Genomic DNA, 24,992 nt, shown 5'->3' on the forward strand with positions numbered 1-24,992 from the left:
AAACTGTTTGGTGCCTGGCGCGGTTCTTCTTTTCGGCCTCTCCCGCTATTCACCAGCATCGTTCACTTGAGCGTAAGTGCAACAAGGCCTGAGAATCGGCCCAAAGTTCCTGTGGTGGGAACAGGAATGTGGAGAGTTTCCCACTGCAGAGGCTGACGGGACAACATTCTAAATCTTCCGGCCCTGACCGAATTAATTATGCACCTGGGTGTTTTACGCCGTATTCAGCGGCAGGGCAGGCCTGACGGTACATAGTCTGCCGTTGTGTACGGGCGCCATCTTGAAAATGCGCCTAACATCACTGACCTACTATTGAAAAAAAATGGCGAACCTCCTGAAAATTAAGAAAAATCTCTGGGAGCACTCTGAGGCCAGAAGATGGACCCCCCCCCCCCCCCCCGAAACTCTGGAGGCAGCCCCAGGCATTGTTCAGGTTCTATAATAATGACATTCAGCAAGAATCAGCTGCTTTTTTTTTATTTGTTCGAAAACAATATTCATTTCAGATTACATATAAACATGGTACACAACAGATCTACACAATCCCGTGCAACAGCCGAAAGCAATTCAATTGACAAGGGAGAACATTACATAGGCAGACTTTATCTTACATAACTTTCAAACTCATAACAATATACAGTTCAGAAAACTCTAAGTTATCCAAACAGAAAAAGTAAATGTGTTCTAACAGCTTTACAGTACATTCAAAATAGACCGTCTCACCATACTGGTAGTGTGTTTAGTGGCATTTCTAATCATGGACCTTTTACATGTAGCAAACACAAAGAATATAAAAACAAGTGCTATGTATTTGGCTTCTTTTACCATTTAAGACCTATATTTTTTAATAATTATTGCACCTTTTATGTCCAGACACATAGTTAAGGCTGATGATTGTAAACTGACACACAGAACACACAAGCCTATCTCTGCCACTAATATACCACATCAAAAATGATCATCTACTCGTAAACATAACCAGTGCTGATGCATAGGTTTAACTTGAATACCAATTATGTTCTGCAACCGTGTATATGATTCACACGCACACACATACACACAGGTCTGGCCTCTCAGCACAGCTTCCTCTGAATGTTGGTACAACTGTGTTACTTAATAGTTTTCTCAGTCTTTGCCAATATTAGGAATATTGACATACAGCCATTTAAATATATTTTACTGTTACTTTCTATAGCTATGCAATGATATCACAGCATAAGAGAAGATTCACCATTACATTTTGTCATTATTTATGCCATGGTACTATGGGGTATTTAATCAGGGTGTAAACTACAGGGCTTATTACAGTTTCAGAACATTAGTACTATTCACAATCCCAAAAGCAATTCTCTTCTCGCTATCCTAGAACTGCCTGCAGTTCTGAGATGATTACATGAGATAAATGCTGTACTGATGGGCAATGTGCATGGTCTGAATGAGATAGCTGAAGTGGATTGTTTTATTATTGTAGCACTGGTGAATCTGGATCACATCGCGAAGCACTGCACAATGTTTTGAGGATTCTGTTGCATTGTTCCTAAGAAGTCGCAAGAACAAAGCTTTGGAAATGGAAATGTCTTGGTCTGACATTTACCCAACTATTTGCTGATTCGGTTCATTCACAGAGAGCTCACGGCTTCACTTCATAGGTCCATTTTAAAATAGATATTACAAAGTTATCTTCGTTCAAGTCCAAATCACGTATTTGAGTCCAAAGACTCTGTGCTACAAATGCAGAGTAAAAATAAACAATCCAAAGTAGAAAGAAAGTACTGATTTGTCCAGAGGCTTCCTTGTAACATAACTGTCAGCTGTAACATTTTCCTGCGTGCTTAATCTCTGCTGCAATTTCTTCTTTTCCAGAAAAGTAAACTTGCCTTTGCTGGAGGTCCCAAGAGCATGGGTACCTGGTTTCGGTGTGTAATCTTGATCTGGAAAAATAAAACGAGGGAAAAGTATTTGTTAATTAGCGCTTAGTTTCATGTTTTACTTTTAACAGGTTAAGCATCGAGTTAAAACACAAGACTACACTTAAGTAAATAATTCAAATTTATGCAGAAAATGATCCTTCCTCTTTCTTTAAAAATAAATAAATTTAGAGTACCCAATTCATTTTTTCCAATTAAGGGGCAATTTAGCGTGTTCAATCCACCTAGCCTGCACATCTTTGGGTTGTGGGGGAAAAACTCACGCAAACACGGGGAGAATGTGCAAACTCCACACGGACAGTGACCCAGAGCCGGGAGCGAACCTGGGACCTCGGCGCCGTGAGACTGCAGATCCTTCCTCTTTCTTGTCTAACTTAATTCCCCACCATTCCAAATTGATTTTGGGTTTGAACTGAGTAAAAAGCGAATGTGCAGATGAGAAGGACTGAGGGGGCAACATTAATAATACAATGGGCAGAACTTATTCATCAGGAAGGCATATTTCTGTGCACTAAAAGCATAGAAAAGCTTAAAAGCATTCGTTAAGACTGGTGGGATTGACTTCATTTTATCTTTTTTTCAAAATCATGTGATGTTGTTGGGAGGACAAGGCAGCACGATGGCATAGTTGCTAGCACTGCTGCCTCACAGCGCCGAGGTCCCAGGTTCTATCCCGGCTCTGGGTCACTGTCCGTGTGAAGATTGCACCTTCTCCCCTTGTTTGCGTGGGTTTCACCCCCACAACCCAAAGATGTGTAGGGTAGGTGGATTGGCCACGCTAAATTGCCCCTTAATTGGAAAAGGTGAATTTGGTATACTCTAAGTTTTTAAAAAAATGTTGTTGGGAGGACTTCTAACCATCTGACGCTGAATGCCAATTTGTTTATGATCCTTTTGATCTTCTTTGGACTATGACCAAATTCCAGGCCATAATTTCTCTGACTGTTACCATCTCACATCCACCCCAGCCCCACAGTCTTCAAGATCTTTGTTCCCCAACCCCACAAAGCTTCTCCCCCAAGATACATAAACAAGGCTGTCCTGGTTGACTGATAGTTTCAGCATGCTCCAGTCCCACTGAAATACATTTTTTTCTCCTAGATTCTATCTTTTGCCTCCTTGTGCCCCAACTACATACATCCAGCATTCCTATGATGCCCTCCATTGCTTTAAAAATTGTATTTTCTCCAGCTCTGATCATCTTGTTTTCCGTTATGGAAGTCCAATCTCTCTACACTGCTGCTCCTCAAAGGGATGGTCTTTGAGCTCTCTGCTTTTTGTTCAAGCCATTTAACTATGGGAAACTGCATGAGTGCCAGCAATGCCTGCTTTTCATTGAGTATGTAATTCAACACTTAAATCAATGTTACTCAGGTCCCTATCTGGCTCCTGTTCGATCATGGCAGATATGCTCCTCATTCTCATTCTCCTGCTATTTCTCATAACCCCTGATCTCCATATTGAACAAGAAATCCCCTTATTAGATTTGTGCTCGTTTCCCAGTTTTTATGTCTCCATTGCATTTCTACTCTTCACAGTAGAATGTACAAATGTCCTCCATTTTTCCTCAGTCAAAAGGATCCATGATAACGTCCATTTCATTTTCCAGTTCATCTCTTCCATCTCCTCTAGCCACAACATTCCCTTTTCCCTCACCTTGCATCCCACTGGCCTCTGCATTTACCAGGCCATCTTCCAACACCTGGTCCATTATTCCCTTACCCCTATCTATAACTGTCCTTCCCATGCGATCACAAGGGATGTAATGTCCAAGCATTCATCTCGCCCCGCATCATTGTTCAGCGGGTCAAGTATTCCTTCCATGTGAGATAGCTATCCTTTTAATAGAATAAATAAAGCCATGAGGAAGATAGTAAAAGGTCCTGATTTTAACTCTGTGTAAGTGAGAGCGAATTCAAATCTCATCCGAAGATTTCAAAAGGGAATGTAAAAGCTGGTGGGATGGGTGGACACATTCCAGATGAAACTCAATGGGGAAAAGCTCGAGATGATACATTTTTGTAGACAGAGAAGATTAGGAGAAAATTTGATTGATGTACTTAAAATCTTGAAGTTTCAATAAATAAAGAGAAACTGTTTCCCATGGCAGAAGGGCCAGAGACTGGGGGAGGGGGGGGCGAGAGAGAAGGGGGGGGGGGGGGGTAGGGGAAGAGGCGAGAGAGAGGGAGAGAGAGAAAAACGATAACCCATATTTGAAAATTCCACCCCCATTTTTCACTATCTAGTCTGAGGGGATTGCTGCCATTTGTAGCATCTCAATGTTAACTTGGAATGGACCAAAGAGGACTGAAAGGCTTTAATCTTTCAGTTAACTACAGATTCAACCTGAGTGTTCACTGCAGAACTACTGGAAGCAGTTGACCCTCGTGTTCAAAATCATGAGGGGTACAGACATAACAGATAAAAACTGCTCCTGTTGGCAGAAGGGTTGAGAGCCAGAGGCTATTGATTTAAGTTGAATGACAAAAGAACCAATAGTAGTAAAACATTTTCCACAGTGATGCACCATCAATGCCCACAAGATGAAATGGTGAACAATTGAGGCTTTATTGCGCTAGATGTTAAGCCTCCTGCAGTTGGAACCAGAATGGAGGCAGTACAGGAGAGAGCACACTTTTATACACAGAGCCTGCTGGGTGGAGCCAGCAGGCTGGGATTTACTGTATTGACTGTAGTACAGTGGCAGTACTGTAATACACGTAGTGTATAACCAGTGGTGTTTACCACATTCACCCCCTGTTTTAAAAAAAAAAAGAGTCCAGCGGGGGTGAAGCAACGTTACAGGTCGAGTCTGTCGGTGGCTTTGACCCTCCGCTGCGATCGCCTCTGTCTCGGTTGTGGTGTGGACGCCGATGTGGGCACCTGCGACTCTGGGAGCGTGTTTTGTCCTCTCCTTCTTCACCCAGTAGTGGATCCGGTGGGGGGACGGGTGCTGCTGGGGTGGGAGTTTCGGTGAGGGTCGCTGATGGGAGTGCGGACGGCGCAGGGGTGGCAACCGGAGGGAAAGGGGACAGTACCAGGTTGGGGTTGGTGGTGATTGTGGATGGGGAACCAGCGGGTGCCAGGTCCCGGAGGAAGACTGTGTTCTGCCGCCCGTCATGGTGTGCCACGTAGGCGTACTTTGGTTTTGCATGGAGGAGGAGGACTTTTTCAACGAGGGAATCAGATTTGTGGCGCCTCGCATGCTTCCGGAGGAGGACAGGCCCAGGAACTGTCAGCCAGGTTGGGAGCGAGACTCCGGAGGTGGACTTCCTAGGGAAGGCAAACACACGTTTGTGAGGGGTCACATTGGTAGTAGTGCACAGGAGCGACCGCATGGAGTGGAGCGCATCGGGGAGGACCTCCTGCCAGCGGGAGACCGGGAGGCTCCTAGACTGAAGGGCCAGCAGGATAGCCTTCCAGACCGTCGCATTCTCCCTCTCCACCTGCCCGTTTCCCCGGGGGTTGTAGCTGGTAGTCCTGCTGGAGGCGATGCACTTGCTGAGCAGGAACTGGCGCAGCTCATCACTCATGAAGGAGGATCCCCGATCGCTTTGGATGTAGGTGGGGAAACCTAACAAGTTGAAGATACTGTGTAAGGCCTTGATGACCATGGCAGAAGTCATGTCAGGGCAAGGGATGGCGAACGGGAAACGGGAGTACTCGTCAATGATATTGAGAAAGAACACATTGCGGTCAGTGGAGGGGAGGGGCCCTTTGAAGTCCATGCTGAGGCGCTCAAAGGGGCGGGAGGCCTTCACCAGATGCACTCTGTCCGGCCGGTAGAAGTGCGGTTTGCACTCCGCGCAGACTTGGCAGTCCCTGGTCACCGTCCTGACCTCCTCGATGGAGGTTGCAGGCCTTGACAAAATGAAAAAAACGGGTGACCCCCCGGGTGACCGAGGTCATTGTTGAGAGCCCGAAGTCGGTCTACTTGTGCGCTGGCACAAGTACCGTGGGATAGGGCATCTGGGGGCTCATTGAGTATCCCCGGGCGATACAAGATCTCGTAGTTATAGGTGGAGAGTTCGATCCTCCACCTCAAGATCTTGTCGTTTTTAATCTTGCCCCGCTGTGTATTGCTAAACATGAAGGCAACCGACCGTTGGTCAGTGAGGAGAGTGAATTTCCTGCCGGCCAGGTAATGTTGCACAGCTTCCACAATGGCTTGGACCTCCTTTTCGACAGAGGAGTGCCGAATTACGGAGGCATGGAGAGTGCTGGAGAAGAAATCAACAGGTCTGCCCGCCTGGTTGAGGGTGGCAGCCAGAGCCACGTCCGATGCATCGCTCTCCACCTGAAAGGGGAGGGACTCGTCGACCGCGTGCATTGTGGCTTTGGCGATGTCTGCCTTGATGTGGTTGAAGGCCCGGCGGGCCTCAGCCGCCAGGGGAAAAACTGTGGATTTGATGAGTGGGCGAGCCTTGTCCGCATAATTAGGGACCCACTGGGCGTAATATGAGAAGAACCCCAGGCATCGTTTCAGGGCCTTGGGGCAGTGGGGGAGGGGTAGTTCCAGGTGGGGGCGCATGCGGTCAGGGTCGGGCCCAGTACTCCATTTTCCACAACGTAGCCAAGGATGGCAAAGCGGGTCGTGCGGAAAACGCATTTCTCCTTATTATAGGTAAGGTTAAGGAGTTTAGCGGTGTGGAGGAATTTCTGGAGATTCGCGTCGTGGTCCTGCTGGTCGTGGCCGCAGATGGTGACGTTATCCAGGTATGGGAACGTGGCCCGCAGCCCGTACTGGTCAACCATTCAGTCCATCTCTCGCTGGAAGACCAAGACCCCAATGGTGACGCCGAAGGGAACGCATAGGAAATGGTAAAGACGGCCGTCTGCTTCGAATGCAGTGTATTGGCGATCCTCCGGGCGGATGGGGAGCTGGTGGTATGCAGACTTAAAGTCGACTGTGGAGAAGACGCGATACTGCGCAATCTGGTTGACCATGTCAGATATGCGTGGAAGGGGGTACGTGTCGAGCTGCGTATACCGGTTGATCGTCTGACTGTAGTCGATGGCCATCCGATGTTTCTCCCCAGTCTTAACTACCACCACTTGAGCTCTCCAGGGGTTGTTACTGGCCTCAATGAACCCCGCCCGCAGAAGCCGATGGACTTCTGACCTGATAAAGGTCCTGTCCTGTGCACTGTACCATCTGCTCCTCGTGGTGACGGGCTTACAGTCCGGGGTGAGGTTCGCGAAGAGTGAAGGCGGGTCGACCTTCAGGGTCGTGAGGCCTTAGACGGTGAGGGGGGCAGGGGTCCGCTGAACTTCAGCGTAAGGCTCTGGAGGTGGCACTGAAAATCGAGACCTAGTAACAGGGCAGCGCAGAGATGGGGGAGGACGTAGCGTCTGAAGTTACTGTATTCTACGCCCTGTACGGAGAGGGTCACGACGCAGTACCCCTGGATCTGTACGGAATAGGATCTGGAGGCCAGGGAGCATTTTGGGGTGACGGGGAGGACGCAGCGCCTTACCGTAGCAGTGTGGATGAAACTCTCCGTGCTCCCGGAGTCAAAGAGGCAGGTCGTCTCGTGCCTATTGATCCATCCGGTCGTTGTAGCGGTCGGGAGGTTGCGGGGCCGAGACTGATCGAGGGTGATAGAGGCAAGCTGCGGAAGTTGGTGGGAGGGCTGGTCGGCGGTGGCGGAGGTATCGACAGCCCGCGAATGGCCAGGCGAGCAGAGGTCCTGGGGTGCATTCCAAGATGGCGGCGCCGAAGATGGCGGCGCTCACGACATCCAAGATGGCGGCGCCCACGGGCCGCACGTGGTGGGCGGCAGCGAAGATGGGCGTCGCCCCTGGATCGCACGTGGGGGGTGTAGTGATGCTGGGCCTGGAAACGGCAGCGACCAATCGGGCCTGGCAAACGGAGACGAAGTGGCCCTTCTTACCACACCCGTTGCAGGTCGCTCTCCGTGCTGGACAGCGTTGTCTGGGGTGTTTGTTCTGGCCACAAAAATAGCATTTGGGGCCTCCGGAGGTCGCTGGCTGCCATGTGGCGCAGGCTTGCGGTGTACCCGGGTCGGGTGATGGTGGGGCCCATGACGCCCACAAGGGTGCCGCGGGGTCGGAGGTGTAGGACTCCAGATTGCGGGAGGCTACTTCCAGGGAGTTAGCAAGCTGTGCAGTCTCTGTAAGGACGAGTGTACCCCCTTCCAATAATCGATGACGGACGCAATTTGATTTAATGCCCGTAACATAGGCGTCTCTGATCAGCAGTTCGGTGTGTTGGACTGCCGACACCGCCTGGCAATTACAGTTTCTACCCCCCAAGTATCCGCAAGGCACGCAGGAAATCGTCCTGAGACTCCCCCGGGAGTTGCCGTCTCGTGGCCAGGAGGTGCCTGGCGAACACCTGATTAACAGTCTTGATGTACTGTCCTTTTAGGAGAGCCTTCGCTTCTATGTAGGTGGGAGCGACCCGAAAGAGGGGAAGACTTGTGGGCTCACCCGTGAGTAGAGTATCTGGAGCTTCTGTAGCTCTGAGAGGGCTTCTGTGGATGCTCCGAGGTATCCTTCAAAGCAGGCTAGCCAGTGCTCGAAGGTGGCTGTCGCGTCGGCTGGGTGAGGGTCCAGCTCCAGGCGATCCGGCTTGATTAAGACGTTCATGTTTAAAATTCTAGCGCAATAAATTGATGCACCATCAATGACCACAAGACGAAATGGTGAACAATTGAGGCTTTATTGCACTAGATGTTAAGCCTCTGACAAATGTTGAATTCTTGACCCGTCAGTCTGGCCGCAATAAAACTCGAGATGGATTTGTAGGCATAGTATTATTTATTTTTAACCAACTTGCAAGTCTGACTCGCTTCTCAGGGACACAGAACACAGAACCAGTCTCCTGGATCCCTTGAAAACGAATGAGGTCCGAGACAAAAGGATCTCTGCAAATACATTCAAATGGCATCAAGTTTCACATACACGATTCCTATAGGTCATCCTATACCCCTCCTGACCTGGCCATACATCCTAATTTGCTCACTTTCCATTCCTTAACCCTGGCCTCTTATTACCCAGCATCCTTTTCTCCTCCTCTACCAGACACCCCTCCCCACTTCCTTGCCATGCTTTCTGAAATCTTTTGACTGTGAACTCACTAGAATTAGACTGGCCTCTATCTACATTACTGTAACTAATATATTTAAACTATTTTATATCACATTCGTCACCTCCTGCAGCTGGAACCAGAATGGAGGCAGCGCAGGAGAGAGCACACTTTTATACACAGAGCCTGCTGGGTGGAGCCAGCAGGCTGGGATTTACTGTATTGACTGCAGTACAGTGGCAGTACTGTAATACACGTAGTGTATAACCAGTGGTGTTTACCACACACAGTAAGTGATTAGGATCTAGAATGCACTGCTTGAGAGTCAGGTGGAGCTTTTAAAAGGGAGGGAAAAATAATTGCAGGACTGGAAAGAGGGGTGAGTGGGCCCAGCAGAGAGCTGTCACCATTGTATGATTAATTCTAGAACTGGATTGCTCGTCAAACGACTTGAAGGGCTGAATGCACTCTTTCTGTGCTGTACACTGCCATGATTTTATTACACTTATGCTCAATTTGCATATCCAGCATTTTCTGTTTTGATTCTTGATAATGGAATAATTGGTTTCCATTTATGGAAACTCAGCTATTGCATTTCTCTTCTTCTCCAAAACCTGCATAATCTGAAAGGGCAGCTTATTAAAGGAATCTGTTTACCTGCGATTCACTGAAAAAAATACAAATTGTTAGGTAGCAGTAAACGGGATAAAAAGCAAACGGATCTTGTAGTAATGCTGTAACACTCCTGTTCTAACCGTTTTACATTGGGTTAGCATGTGGTGGGATGTGAGAGGATGTATCATTCCCAAAAAGGAAAGGAATTTACAAAAAAGAAATAGTTCCATAATTCCCAGCCGCTATTCACTGCAACTTTTTAATAAAAGGTAGCAGAATAGGGGGAGTAGATGAATGCCCTGGGGAAATTTTACAACTTATTTGTTTGGTTCAGAGCTTCATCAAACTATGTTGGGAATTCTGAATGCACAAGGCAGCATTCCTAATTCACGGCATGCACCATTTTTCACTGGTCACTTGAGTGTTGCCATCATCACATGAAGCTCTGTGGTGGTCGCGCCAAACTACTCAAAAGTGCCAGGCATGAAGAGGTTAATGTCATCAACTTGCCACGTGGTCATTCCTGACCTTGAGTGTGCGAGTAAGGTGAGGCATTGAGCAGATGGTAAACTGCTTCGCCACACCCCAGGGCTGCTCCTGCACATGTTCTAGTGGTCAGATCCAGACCAAATTTGGCAGAAATCTGGGAACAGGTTGCTAAGACTAGAGGAATCCAAATTGGGGGATTAAACATAACTGTCTATTTCAAAGAAAATTCTTCTGGCAGGTTACAAGCCAATAAAATAACAGTTTAATGAAAAGTGACTCTTGCTACTCAAAATAATAAGATAACCGGACTTCAAATCTTTCCAAGGTTATTGCTCAATTTTAATTATATTGACCAACTACATATCATTATCCATCTGTTGAAAGGAAGCCCCAACATGAGGGAGGGGAAAATACATGTAACACCTTTATGCTTAAAGGAGGAGGGAAGTAGGGGCAGGGGGAAGGAGTCTGTGTAACACGTTACCCTTCCAGGAGCAGGGGAGTGGGGGAGGTGGGGGGGGGGGGGGGGGGGGAGAGAAAGAGTCTGTGTAGCATGTTATCCTTCCAGGAGCAGGGGAGGGGTGGGAGGGATTGTGTAACACGTTATCCTTCCAGGAACTGTGTGTGTTCAACTTTCATGTGATTGCACCTCAATCCCATATGCCGATTCCCCCACCCACAGACATGTTCTATTCTTGTTCATTTATGAAAGAATTTGCAGAAACTCAGAAAACAGAGAAGGTTGTGGCTCCTGATACGAAGGTAAACAACTATTTAATAATAATAATCTTTAATATTGTCACAGCTAGGCTTACATTAACACTGTAATGAAGTTACTGTGAAAATCCCCTAGTCACCACATTCCGGAGACTTTTCGGGTAAACAAAGGGAGAATTCAGAATGTCCAAACAGCACATCTTTTGGGATCTGTGGGAGGAAACCGGAGCACCCGGAGGAAACCCACGCAGACACGGGGCGAACGTGCAGACTCCGCACAGACAGTGACCAAGCAGGCATTGAACCTGGGACCCTCACGTTGTGAAGCAACAGTGCTAACCACTGTCCTCCCGTGCCGCCCATTTTTATTAAGTCACATCACCCATAAATTCCAAAGTCGTGACTGAGTTTAGGAATTTCAACAGTTGGAATTATTTTCGATATCAAATTCTTGTTGGCTGTCTGCAATGCAGCTAATTGTCCTTGTAACTTGTATTTTTGTTTCAGTATACTCTCCTAAACCAAAGATCTATTTTCTTAGATTTCATTTTAGTGATACATGGGGCTGGATTCTCCAAAAAAGGGGCAATGTCCCCACGCCGGCGTAAAAACGCTGGCGTTTCACTCTTGACTTTCCTTAAAAATGTCAAGAGCGATTCTCCTACCTGCAGGGGGCTGCCAGAGCCCCAGAGTGTTTCTCGCAGCTCTGGCTGCGAATACGGGCCCCCTGCACTTCCGGTCGGGAGTCCGCGCATGTGCACGGCAGCGGCCGCGCCATGAGAGACTCGGACCGACATCGAAAATGTAGTCCCCCCCTAGATGGCGAGCGCCCCCGGTGCTCGATCCCCCTGCCTCCCACCAGGGCCTCCACCCAAGGTTAGAACCCCACCTGTCAGGAACTCGGCCAGTTTTGCCTGGAGAATCGCTGGGGGGAAGGGGGGGGGGGGGGCCTCTGTCAAATGGCCCCCTCGCCACATAATCCGCTTGCGAGCGATTCTCCGGGAACGGCACCGTGCACGATTCCCGGGTAAACATCGATTCTCCGCCCCCGCACTAAACGCAATTTTGGCGCGGAGCTGCGGAGAATCCAGCACCTGGCTTTTTTTCTGTTTATGAGTCTTCTTGCACTTTGAGTATCTGTGACGAGAAATTGAAAGAACTTCTTGAAAAATCAGTGGGATTCTGTAAAGTTGAGATGGGAAAATAGTCACATTGTTCCCTCTCACTAATTTTCTCTATTTTTAAAGACACTGACTCTTTATACTGTTCCAGTGATACTGATTATCCTTATTCAAGTAACCACTGACCCTTGACAATGAGTGTTTCCAAACAATTCAACTGTGTGCATTACAGCTGAACTAGGTTCTGCTTTCACCCAGAATCCAAACAAAAAAACCCAAATTCTGTTAATAATAATCAGGAGTGGGGCGGCATTTGGCACACTGGTGAGCACTGGGACTGCGGCGCTGAGGACCCGTGTTCGAATCCTGGCCCTGGGTCACTGCCCGTGTGGAGTTTGCACATTCTCCCCGTATCTGCGTGGGTTTCACCCCCACAACCCAAAGATGTGCAGGTTAGGTGAATTGGCCATGCTAAATTGCCCCTTAATTGGAAAACAAAATAATTGGCTACTCTAAATTAAAAAAATAATAATAATAATAATCAGGAGCAGGAAACCTGGCTGACTTTCTCCTCCTTAACCCAGCGGTCAAATCTAGCTCTCCCCCCACCATGGAACCATATCACAGGGAAGTGGTCAACACCAAAGGAAAGAAAGAAGAAAATATTTTTCACTTATGGGAAGCCTTTCCTTGCCTCAGTAAGCTCCACAGTCAATTAACTAACAAACTGCTCTTATGTAGACAAACACAGTACTCAACTTGTGCACAGCAAGATCCAACAGACAGTGAATAGAATGAGAGATCAAATAATTCACTTTTTGCTAAGGGTAGCACGGTACAGCGGTTAGCACTGCTGCCGCACGGCACCGAGGTCGAGGTTTGATCCCGGCTCTGGGTCACTATCTGTGTGGAGTTTGCACATTCTCCCCATGTCTGGGTGGGTTTCGCCCCCACAACCCAAAGATGGGCAGCACGGTAGCATTGTGGATAGCACAATTGCTTCACAGCTCCAGGGTCCCAGGTTCGATTCCGGCTTGGGTCACTGTCTGTGCGGAGTCTGCACATCCTCCCCGTGTGTGCATGGGTTTCCTCCGGGTGCTCCGGTTTCCTCCCACAGTCCAAAGATGTGCAGGTTAGGTGGATTGGGCATGATAAATTGCCCTTAGTGTCCAAAATTGCCCTTAGTGTTGGGTGGGGTTACTGGGTTATGGGGATAGGGTGGAGGTGTCGACCTTGGGTGGGGTGCTCTTTCCAAGAGCCGGTACAGACTCGATGGGCCGAATGGCCTCCTTCTGCACTGTAAATTCTATGAAAACTATGAAATCTATGTGCAGGGTAGGTGGACTGGCCAAGCTAAATTGCCCCTTAATTGGAAAAAATGAATTGGGCACTCTAAATTTTTTTTTTAAATTCACTTTTTGCTGGTGTTGCTTGAGGAAGGAATTTTGTTCAAGAACAATGAACCCCCTGTTTTTTTCACGACAATTCAATAATCCTCAGGAAATGTTTCGAACCACTAGGTTGCACAAACCACAGTTTTAAATCTCATCAGTGTGATGGTTCCTTTGACTGCACCCTCCCCTCATCATTGCACTGAAAAGCCAGCCTTGGTGTTCTCAAGTCCTTGGAGTGGGCCTTGAATCGACAAACTAAGACTCAGCGACAGGTGTACCACCAATTTATCTAAATTACTGCTTGTGGGAGAAAACAAGTGGAAAATGTAGAAAGAAGAGGCAGGACCTTCAGGCCCCACCCACCAACCGACCGCCAGGATCATCTGGCCTTGCTGAAAGTCAATGGACTTGTGGCTGGGCTGACCAATCTCCTGTGGCGGAATCCCATCCAAGATTTTTGACAAGATATTTCATGCCTGCCATTTAAAGTTATAATGGAACTTTTTTTTAAATCCAAATTTTTAAATTTTAAGCTCCTCGTCAAGTTCGTGGGCAGATGTGGCCGTGAGCCAAACAGGTAGGTTCCCTGGCTCCAGCCCGTGTCTGCGAAGAGGGTATGGTAGGGCTGCTTGCCCGCAGGTGGTTGGCTCATTCATTAAGAATCTATTGTGGCCAACTGCCCGTGCCAGCCCAAAATGGTGGCCTGGCTGCAAGGTCTATTTTTTAAACTGAAGATTCAGAAAGGTTGGAGAGTTCTCGCCTTTCCTTACCCTCCTTTGCTCACTGCTGCTCCTTAAAGTCCCTTAAAATGCAGCTGGTGTTTACAAGGTGGTATTTTTAACCGATCATTAAAAAACACAAAGGGGAGTCAGTGCTGGCAATTATGTGAGAGTAGATGTATTTATATTGTGTCACGCGATAACCCAACCACAAAAGTAGATAGAATCAACACTTACAGTACAAGGAGGTTGCATCCAGGGCTCCCCATCAATCTGCATTGGCAGCAGCTTGGTGGTTCTGTAAATAATTACACGCAGTTCAGTTAACTCTGTATTTGGAAAGGAACTTTTCTGTGCCATGTGCATTTTTCAGACTAACTAGCGATCAGAACAAGACCTGGTCCAAGTGGAACTGGCTAAGAGGAGAGCAGGATTCAACTGAGTCAAGGCTGCCCTCTTCATGAAGGGGGTGCTGTATCCGGCCCGCCTCTGGGTGACTTACAACGGCCATGGGCATTATTTTGGGACACCAGAGGAGGCAATGAAGCTTTTGAGAGACAATGAACTGGCAAGAGGGGGAGGATATTGAACTTTGGAGGGATTGTGAGAAGATGTTGGTTCTCTCTGCCTTTCGCTTTATTGTTTTTGGGTTGTTGGTCAGGCGAGAACCTCTCCTCTTTGAAATGTCGAGTCCGCGGTTGGGGAGAGTATAGGCGGTGACGAAGGAGCTAAAGGGGTTCATGCAGCGCATGGGGGGCGTAGACCCGTGGAGGTTTGGGAAGCAAAGGAATTTCCATATCTCTCCCATGTGCACAGGGTGTACTCGCGGACTAATTACTTTGTAGTGGATAAGACGCTGCTGGCTGGGGCCATCAACTTGGGGTATTCGCGATTGTGGTCTCTGGCTGTGCGGTGCACTGGGTGGACTTGCAAGTGGACCGGGGAGGCCCAGCGCCTGCAGGGAAGGCTGGATGTGGGGTTGCCAGCAGATGTGTAGGCGGGTGAGAGCAGCCATCAGGGGTATGTGGAGCTGAACGATATGGGTGAGCTTTCACCCGCCACGCTATGGCCGGCGCTTAAGGCAGTGGTCGGGGGGGAGTTTATATTGATCCGGGTGCATAGAGACAAGGTGGAACGAGCAGAGATAAGACAGCTGGTGAACGAGATTCTACGAATGGATAGGAGGTACTCGGCGGCCCCAGAGGCGGGGTTGTTGAAGGAGCAGCAGAAACTTCATATGGAGTTTGGGTTGGTGTCCACGGAGAAGGCAGTGGGGCAGTTGCGGAGGGCCAGGGGAGCAATGTATGAGTATGGAGAGAAGGTGAGCAAGATGCTGGCCCACCAACTTAGGAAGCAGGAGGCAGCGAGGGAGATCGGAAGGGTGAAGGATGGGAGGGAAAGAGTGGTACTGGACCCAGTAGGGATGAATGGGGTTTTTGAGGAGTTTTATAAGAGGTTATATGAACTGGATGAGGACTGTGTGCCAGGGGTGATTAGGGAGGACCAGACAGGGTTTGTAAAGTGGAGGTGAACGTTAAGCGATTATTAAACGTGACAATGATGCCCCCGAAGGGACAGGAGGTGGAGGTGATGGTCGCTATGGACGCGGAGAAGGCGTTCGATCTGGTGGAATGGGAGTATTTGTGGGAAATGCTGGGATGGTTTGGGTTCGGGCAGGGGTTTGTGGACTGGGTCCGGTTGTTGTATAGGATGCTCGTAGCGAGCGTATGAATGAATTGGGTAAGTTTGGGGTACTTCGGACTACACCGTGGGACAAGGCAAGGATGCCCGTTCTCCCCATTGCTTTTTGCTTTGGCAACAGAAGCACTGGCAATGGCGCTTAGAGTGTCAAGGAGCTGGAGAGGGCGAGAGGAGCACAGGGTCTCGCAATATGCGGACCATCTGCTGCTTTATATATCGGATCCACTGGGAGGTATTGGGGGAATTATGAACATTTTAAAGGAGTTTGGCCGGTTTTCCGGATATAAGTTAAACATGGGGAAGAGTGAGGTCTTCCCGATCAAACAAAGGGGCAGGAGAGGAGGTTGGGCAAGCTGCCGTTTAAGGTGATGGAGGCGAGCTTCAGGTATTTGGGCATCCAGGTAGCGCTGGGTTGGGATAACTGCATTAATTGAATTTTTGTGGTTGGTGGAACAGATGAAGGGGGCTTTTAAGAGGTGGGATGTGCTCACGTTATCATGAACTGGGCAGGTGCAGACAGTGAAAATGACGGTACTTCTGAGGCTTATTTGTGTTCCAGAACCTCCTGATCTTCATTCCAAAGTCTTTTTTCAGGAAAATTAAATTAATGCTCTGATTTTGGTGTTTGTGTGGGTGGGGAAATCCTCATGGGTAAAGAAGATGCAGTTGGAATGGGGCCGGGGGGGGGGCACTGAACTCACCAAATATAATAAATTATTATTCGGCAGCAAATATAACCATGGTTAGGACGTGGTGGGGGAGGGTTCGGCATGGGGGCGGATGGAGGCAACCTCGTGAGGAAGCGAGCTTAGGAACATTGTTGACGGTACCGCTGCTGTTCTCACCGGCCAAGTACTCCACAAGCCCAGTGGTGATGGCGGCCCTGCGCGTATGGGGACAGTGGCGGCAGCATCTGAGGCTGGAAGGTGCCTTGGTTTGGGCACCGATTTGAGGGAATCATAGATTTGCACCGGGGGGATTGGACGCGGGATTTCGGGGGTGGCGACGGGCAAGGATTGAGCAGTTTGGGACCTGTTTGTGGGGGGGGGAAGTTTTCCGAGTTTACAGGAACTGGAGGAGGAGTATGGAATGCTCAGCGCGAATGGGTTCCGGAATGTATAGGTGCGGGATTATGTGAGGAAGCAAGTGCCGCCCCCGAGGCTAAAGGATGAGATGCAGGAGTGGGTGAGGATAAGGTATCCGAGATTTACAATGAGTTAATGGACTGGGAGGAAGCCACGATAGAAGAAGTCAAACGGAAGTGGGAGGAGGAGTTGGGGTGTGTGGAATGGAGGTTGCGTTGTCAGAGGAGGCTTTGAGGGGGGTGAACGCATCTTTGTTGTCTGCTAGGCTTAGCCTTATTCAATTCAAGGTAATACATAGGGCGCAGATGAGTAGGTTCTTTGAGGGGGTGGAGGATAGGTGCGGGGAGGCCCACGAACCATGTCCACATGTTTTAGGCAAGTCCGAAACTGAAGGGGTTCTGGCAAGGGTTCGCAGACCTAATGACTGAGGCGCTGAAGGTAAAGGTGGCCCCCAGTCCAGAAGTGGCGATATTTGGTGTGTCGGAAGATCCGGGAGTCCAGAGGGCGAGAGAGGCTGGCGTCTTGGCCTTTTCCTCCCTGGTAGCCCAGAGACAGATTTTGTTGGAGTGGAGGGACTCGAGCTACCGAAGCCGGGGGTGTGGGTGAGCGACCTGGCGGAGATCCGAAGGCGGGAAAAAAATTAAGTTTGCCTTAAGATGGTCAGTGGATGGGTTTGCCCGGAGATGGAAGCCGTTTATCGACTTCTTCAAGGAAAAGTAAGGTGTCAGCAGGGTTGGGGGGGGGGCGGGGGGGGGGGGGGGGGGGGTAGATAATGGGGTTAAAATGGGGAATGCAGGACGGGTGGAGGGAAATGGCAGGAAGGTTGGGGCAGTCGGGTAGTTATTTATTTGGTCTGAGGTTTTCTGTTTGTTCTTTCTCTGGTTTTGGTTGTGTTTAATGTATATACAGATGCCTTAATAAAAATATTAGAAAAAAGGTTTGAGTAAAAGCTTGAATGGTATTGGCTCGATTTGTGGAAGTGAAGAGCAAACCGATACATTTGGATAACTACCTGATAGTGACGCAGGAACACTGAGCCAGGCGTTTCCCTGCACTTTTCAGTCCAGTGTAAATCTGTCCCATCTCCATGGCACCTTCAAGGCCAACAACTTCAAGCAGCTGATCACTGAAATCTAAAAGAAATGGAAGGAAAAACTCAGTTCTTTTGAAGACATTGACTGTCACACTGAAATCCCACACAGATAGACGCACAAGTTGTGTTGAGCAATGACAAATATTTCCTGACGATTGAAAATAAAACAACCGACCAACTACAGCTTCTACTTTGTTGCCCTGTTTGAAACAATTTGATAACAAATATATACTGTCAAATATACAGCAGGATACTTTTACTGATCATAAGATTTTGTTCACCGATTTATTTATGTGGATAATACTGCTGGATAAAAATAATGCGCTACTTGGGCCATAATGCAACATTTGGTGTCATGGATTTATGCGATGTAGGTTTGATTTCACTCCTGCGTTTACTGTGCAAGAGGGAATATCGCTGAGATTACTACTGTTGTGGCTCTAATTCATTGTTGAAGACCAGGATTTTCCAGCCCTGCCGTGGTGGGTTCCCTAGCTGTGGATGTAGTGAGCCTTTCAAATGCCCTTTGACTTCAGGGGGACCAGAAGGGAGGGTCAAAATATTCCAGCCAAAGGGAGTGTTTAGAAAGTAAAGTAAAGGGCTTTTGGGAGGCACAATTTGGACTGGTAGAGGGTTGGTAACCAGGTTTACGTTAGTTAGCTAAAAAATTCCGGACAAGGAGAATGTTTTTCCATATCTGCTGCATTTTGCTTTAGTTAGAAAGTAACATTTCTGGAGTAAACAACTTTGCTGCCATCTCAAACTTTTCATCAGGATAATCAGATCATTAATAGATCACAGAATGGTGCAGCAGAGTGCCACACTGCATTCCAGCAGCGAAGCATGGGCACTGGCTTCCAGCCCTGGTTTAATGAAAGGTGTGCTGTAATTCCAGCCAAGGAGTGGAAATGCTTTGATAGCTAGGGTAAACAAGACTACAAGGAAAAATATATTTGCATCAAATTCCAATAGCAAAACACCATGTCATCTGGTTAATGAAAGCTGAAAGTTTAATCTCTCAACCACGTGAAGCTCAGGTAGATTTTGAGGGCCAGACGGAAGCAAATCGGAGATTCCAGAACCTGCATTTCCTATTTTCAAAAATAAATTTAAAGTACCCAATTAATTTATTTTTCAATTAAGGGGCAACTTAGCATGGCCAACCCACCTAACCTGCACATCTTTGGGTTGTGGGGGTGGGACCCACGCAGACACGGGCAGAATGTGCAAACTCCACATGGACAGTGACCGGGGCCGAGATCGAACCCGAGTCCTCGGTGCCATGAGGCAGCAGTGCTAGCCACTGCGCCACCGTGCTGTCCACTGCATGTCCTATTGTGACAGACAGAGGACACCCCATCCTCTGTGAGGAGGTACAATCAGTGAATGTTGCATTAATTGAAAGTGTTTTTTAAAGCCAAGGTCAGAGACCAAAAGAATCATTGAAATGTGATTACTTATAAAAGATGCTCAAAATTCTGAGAAAATTGCTGCTCTCTGATTCATCTGCTTACACAGTCCCCATCAACCAGGGCAGAATAAGAAGCAACAAACATTCTCCATATCTACATTAAAGAATACAAGTTAGATCCTGATAACTAAATTCCAAGAATGATATTGTCAATTGTGCTAAAGTTCATGGAAAAATAAGCTGCAATTTCTGACTTGTACAATCGGGTCATCAATTCAGTGTTTACATAGAATTTGCACCCCCCAACACACCATTCAGTACAACTGGCCTATGCTTGTGTTTCTGCTCCACATGATATACTGTCCACCCTATGTCACCTCATTGTATCAAAAAATTCTTCTATTCCTTTCTCCCTCATGTGGCTGCGTCTATGCTATCCATCTCAAACACCCCATATGAAAGTGAACCCCATGTTTTCACCATCCTCTCAGTAAAGATGTTACTCTTGAATCCTGTATTGGAGTTATCAGTGACTGTCTTATATTTATGGCACCTTGTTTCAGATTCCCCAAAAGTTGAAACATCCCTACATCTCCCATAATGTCTTCATTAATGGAGATGCGCAAGAGGCTGGAATTAGAGGGGCACAGATATCTTGGAGGGTTTTAGGACTGGAGGTGATTACTGAGATAGGGATGGGCAGGCCATGGAGGAATTTGACAACGGATGGAATTGTAAAATCCAGGTTTGCTTAACTGGAGTCAGTCTAGGTCAGTAAGCAAGGGGGTGGGGTGGGAAATAGGAAAATTTAGTGCAAGCTAGGACACAAGCAACCTCAAATTAGATTACATTTATGGATAATAAAATGTAGGAGGGGGACCAGCAGTGCATTAGGATAGTTAAGAAAAATGCTCAGCTTAGAATCCTAAGAGGAGAAAAATAAAATAACATTTGAAAGAGGTTTTTGGGGTATTGACAGGGTAAATGCTGATTTTGTTACATTCTATTCCTAATCAAGAGCTAGCATTTATATAACACCCTTTTGTGTCCTTAAGACATTATAAGGCACCTGGCATGCAACAAATTACTTTCACAGTGAATAAAAATTTGTGTAAGCAAACATAGTAGCCAATTTTCACACAGTAAAATTCAACAAATAGGAAATGAGATGAATGATCAGCTTTTGGTGATGGCTGAGGGAGAAATGCTAGCCAGGACATTGAAGAAGCTCTTTGCTCTTCTTTTTAAAAAATTTAGAGTACCCAATTCATTTTTCCAATTAAGGGGCAATTTAGCGTGGCCAATCCACCTAGCCTGCACATCTTTTTGGGTTGTGGGGGTGAAACCCACGCAAACACGGGGAGAATGTGCAAACTCCACACGGACAGTGATCCAGAACTGGGATCGAACCTGGGACCTCGGCGCCATGAGGCAGCAGTGCTAACCACTGTGCCACCGTGATGCCCTTCTTTAAACCATGCCATGGGGCCTTTAACAATCTTGAACAGTCAGACAACGGCTTGGGTTTAATGTTTTGTTCAAAGGATGTACAGTTGGGCGTTTGTAAGTCTCTAGACTTCACTCAGGAGTGGGCTGATTACAGATTATATAGAAAATATTCCTGCTTGTGGGGGAATCCAAAACTAGGGCACAGATATAAGATAATAACTTCCCCCATGTTTGCGTGGGTTTTGCCCCCACAACCCAAAGATGTGCAGGATGTGCAGGGTAGGTGGATTGGCCACGCCAAAATTGCCCCTTATGAGCAGCACGGTGGCACAGTGGGTTACCCTGCTGCCTCACGGCGCAGAGGTCCCAGGTTCGATCCCGGCCCTGGGTCACTGTCCATGTGAAGTTTGCACATTCTCCCCGCCATAGTGTGGGTTTCGCCCCCACAACCCAAAAGATGTGCAGGCTAGGTGGGATTGCCGACGCTAAATTGCCCCTTAATTGTAAAAAATGAATTGAGTACTCCACAGGCCTGGATTAATACTCAAGAAACATAGGCAGGATTCTCCATTAGCCAACGCTGAAATCAGGAAATGCGATTGGGCGGAGAATAGCTTCTAACACTGTTTGCATATCATTAGCTGGCTCGACCCGGTATTCTCCGGGGACTCCACGATTCTCCACCTCCGATGAGCCGAGTTCCCGATGGCGCAGTTCACTTGTGCATTTAAAAATCGTAAAACCGCATGGCGGCTGCTGAGGGAAAGAGAGGGGATACGGAAGGTGTCGAACATTACCATAGTTTGCTGACAATTGTGCCGCTGGCCAGGGGGCTTCTGCCAGGGCCGGGAGAAGTAGTGGGGGGGGTGGCCAAGAGGTGGGCTTTGGGGTCGGGGTCGATGGGCAGGGAACACCATTGCCGCAGCCATGCAGCTGCGCACAGTGCTAACAGCCCACTATGAACTTAGTGCCACGGGTTGTATAGGTGTCCCCCCCAGGGCATCCCCCCCTGGGTGCATTCTGGCCCCAGCCAACCCATCAGCTGTTTGGGCACGCTCCAGCGCAACCAGTGCCATCTTGTTGGCTGGAATGAGTGTGTGTGGGGATTGGAATGTGCATATGCGGTTGCAGCTTGTCAGCCTCCCGAGTGTTAATCACGGATCTGGCGAATCCCGCACCGTTTTTCATTGGGATCGATTGTGTTCCACGTGGCACCGGGGCTAGCCCCTTAAGGTAGCGGAATTGTTTCAGGTGTGGCTCTGTTTTTTTTGTTGCAAAAGTCCACGGATTCTGCGTTGGTGTCAACACTTAGTCTCAGAAACGGAGAATCCTGCCCCATGAGTTTGAATCCCACCATATGGAAGCTGGAGAAATTTAAATTTAGTTATTCAATAAATCTGGAATAAAAAACCAGTATCAGTAATGGTGACCATGAAACTACACGATTGTCGTAAAATCCCATCTGGTTCACTAATGCCCATTAAGGAAGGAAATTGGCCATCCTTATCTAGTCTGGCCTACAAAATGACTTCCGGTCTACACCTTGTAGTTGCCTAACTAAGCTGTATTCAAGGAGAAAGCTCATCACCTCTTCTCAAGGCAATTTGGGGTGGGCAATAAATGTTGTCCTTGTCACAACTCCCACATGCTGTGAATAAATAAAAAAAAACATGGAGTAATTAAGACAAATAGCATAGAAGCATATATTGGGAAGCTACATGAGTACATGAGGAATACAAAATAGATGGTATTACTGGAAGGATCGGCGGTGCAGGACCAATTGGGCCTAAAGGTGAAATGGCTTCTTCCTTCCTAATCCAGAGCATTGAAGTTAATTGTAATGTCGTCACCAATATGTATTATTCAATTATTCACTGAATACCTGAAATGCCAGCAAGGACTTTTAATAATAATCTTTATTAATGTCACAAGTAGGCTTACATTAACACTGCAATGAAGTTACTGTGAAAATCCCCTAGTCGCCGCACTACGGCTCCTGTTCGGGTACACGGAGGGAGAATTCAGAATGCCCAATTCACCTAACAAGCACGTCTTTCGGGACTTGTGGGAGGAAACTGGAGCACTTGGAGGAAACCCACGCAGACACGGGGAGAACGTGCAGACTCCACACAGGCAGGGGCCAAAGCTGGGAATTGAACCCGGGTCCCTGGCGCTGTGAAGACCATAAGACCATAAGACATAGGAGCGGAAGTAAGGCCATTCAGCCCATCAAGTCCACTCCACCATTCAATCATGGCTGATTTCAACTCCATTTACCCGCTCTCTCTCCATAGCCCTTAATTCCTCGAGAAATCAAGAATTTATCAACTTCTGTCTTAAAGACACTCAACGTCCCGGCCTCCACCGCCCTCTGTGGCAATGAATTCCACAGACCCCCCACTCTTTGCCTGAAGAAATTTCTCCTCATCTCTGTTCTAAAGTGACTCCCTTTTATTCTAAGGCTGTGCCCCCGGGTCCTAGTCTCCCCTGCTAATGGAGACAACTTCCCTACATCCACCCTATCTAAGCCATTCATTATCTTGTACGTTTTTATTAGATCTCCCCTCAACCTCCTAAACTCCAATGAATATAATCCCAGGATCCTCAGACGTTCATCGTATGTTAGGCCTACCATTCCTGGGATCATCCGTGTGAATCTCCGCTGGACCCGCTCCAGTGCCAGTATGTCCTTCCTGAGGTGTGGGGCCCAAAATTGCTCACAGTATTCTAAATGGAGCCTAACTAATGCTTTATAAAGCTTCAGAAGTATATCCCTGCTTTTATATTCCAAGCCTCTTGAGATGAATGACAACATTGCATTTGCTTTCTTAATTACGGATTCAACCTGCAAGTTTACCTTTAGAGAATCCTGGACTAGGACTCCCAAGTCCCTTTGCACTTCAGCATTATGAATTTTGTCACCGTTTAGAAAATAGTCCATGCCTCTATTCTTTTTTCCAAAGTGCAAGGCCTCGCACTTGCCCACGTTGAATTTCATCAGCCATTTCTTGGACCACTCTCCTAAACTGTCTAGATCTTTCTGCAGCCTCCCCACCTCCTCCATACTACCTGCCCCTCCACCTATCTTTGTATCATTGGCAAACTTAGCCAGAATGCCCCCAGTCCCGTCATCTAGATCGTTAATATATAAAGAGAACAGATGTGGCCTCAACACTGAACCCTGCGGGACACCACTCGTCACCGGTTGCCATTCCGAAAAAGAACCTTTTATCCCAACTCTCTGCCTTCTGCCTGACAGCCAATCGTCAATCCATGTTAGTACCTTGCCTCGAATACCATGGGCCCTTATTTTACTCAGCAGTCTCCCGTGAGGCACCTTATCAAAGGCCTTTTGGAAGTCAAGATAGATAACATCCATTGGCTCTCCTTGGTCTAACCTATTTGTTATCTCTTCAAAGAACTCTAACAGGTTTGTCAGGCACGACCTCCCCTTACTAAATCCATGCTGACTTGTCCTAATCCGACCCTGCACTTCCAAGAATTTAGAAATCTCATCCTTAACAATGGATTCTAGAATCTTGCCAACAACCGAGGTTAGGCTAATTGGCCTATAATTTTCCATCTTTTTCCTTGTTCCCTTCTTGAACAGGGGGGTTACAACAGCGATTTTCCAATCCTCTGGGACTTTCCCTGACTGCAGTGACTTTTGAAAGATCATAACTAACGCCTCCACTATTTCTTCAGCTATCTCCTTTAGAACTCTAGGATGTAGCCCATCTGGGCCCGGAGATTTATCAATTTTTAGACCTCTTAGTTTCTCTAGCACTTTCTCCTTTGTGATGGCTACCATATTTAACTCTGCCCCCTGACTCTCCAGAATTGTTGGGATATTACTCATGTCTTCTACTGTGAAGACTGACGCAAAGTACTTATTTAGTTCCTCAGTTATTTCCTTGTCTCTCATCACAAAATTACCAGCGTCATTTTGGAGCGGCCCAATGTCAACTTTTGCCTCCTGTTTATTTTTAATGTATTTAAAGAAACTTTTACTATCATTCCTAATGTTACTGGCTAGCCTACCTTCATATCTGATCCTCTCTTTCCTTATTTCTCTCTTTGTTATCCTTTGTTTGTTTTTGTAGCCTTCCCAATCTTCTGACTTCCCACTACTCTTTGCCACATTATAGGCTTTCTCTTTTGCTTTGATGCATTCCCTAACTTCCTTTGTCAGCCATGGCTGCCTAAACCCCCTCTGATA

The 24,992-nt window shown here is 47.5% G+C and overlaps 1 protein-coding gene across 4 annotated transcripts in view; it reads right to left on the minus strand.

The window, feature by feature from the left end:
* Window positions 1-461: 461 nt before the first annotated feature.
* The window catches only part of dgkg (diacylglycerol kinase, gamma), a 985,082-nt gene continuing 960,551 nt past the window's right edge, over window positions 462-24,992 (minus strand). For all 4 annotated transcript variants that reach the window (XM_072479609.1, XM_072479595.1, XM_072479601.1 and 1 more), the window contains 3 exons: window positions 17,833-17,953; window positions 14,272-14,332; window positions 462-1,931 (listed from right to left, as the gene is read on the minus strand). In XM_072479609.1, coding sequence (XP_072335710.1) covers window positions 1,833-1,931; window positions 14,272-14,332; window positions 17,833-17,953 — 281 coding nt within the window. In that variant the 3' untranslated portion in view covers window positions 462-1,832. The remainder of the gene's footprint in view (window positions 1,932-14,271; window positions 14,333-17,832; window positions 17,954-24,992) is intronic.

The sequence above is a fragment of the Scyliorhinus torazame genome, chromosome 2 (genome assembly GCF_047496885.1).
Source record: "Scyliorhinus torazame isolate Kashiwa2021f chromosome 2, sScyTor2.1, whole genome shotgun sequence".
NCBI classification, from domain to species: Eukaryota; Metazoa; Chordata; class Chondrichthyes; order Carcharhiniformes; family Scyliorhinidae; genus Scyliorhinus; species Scyliorhinus torazame.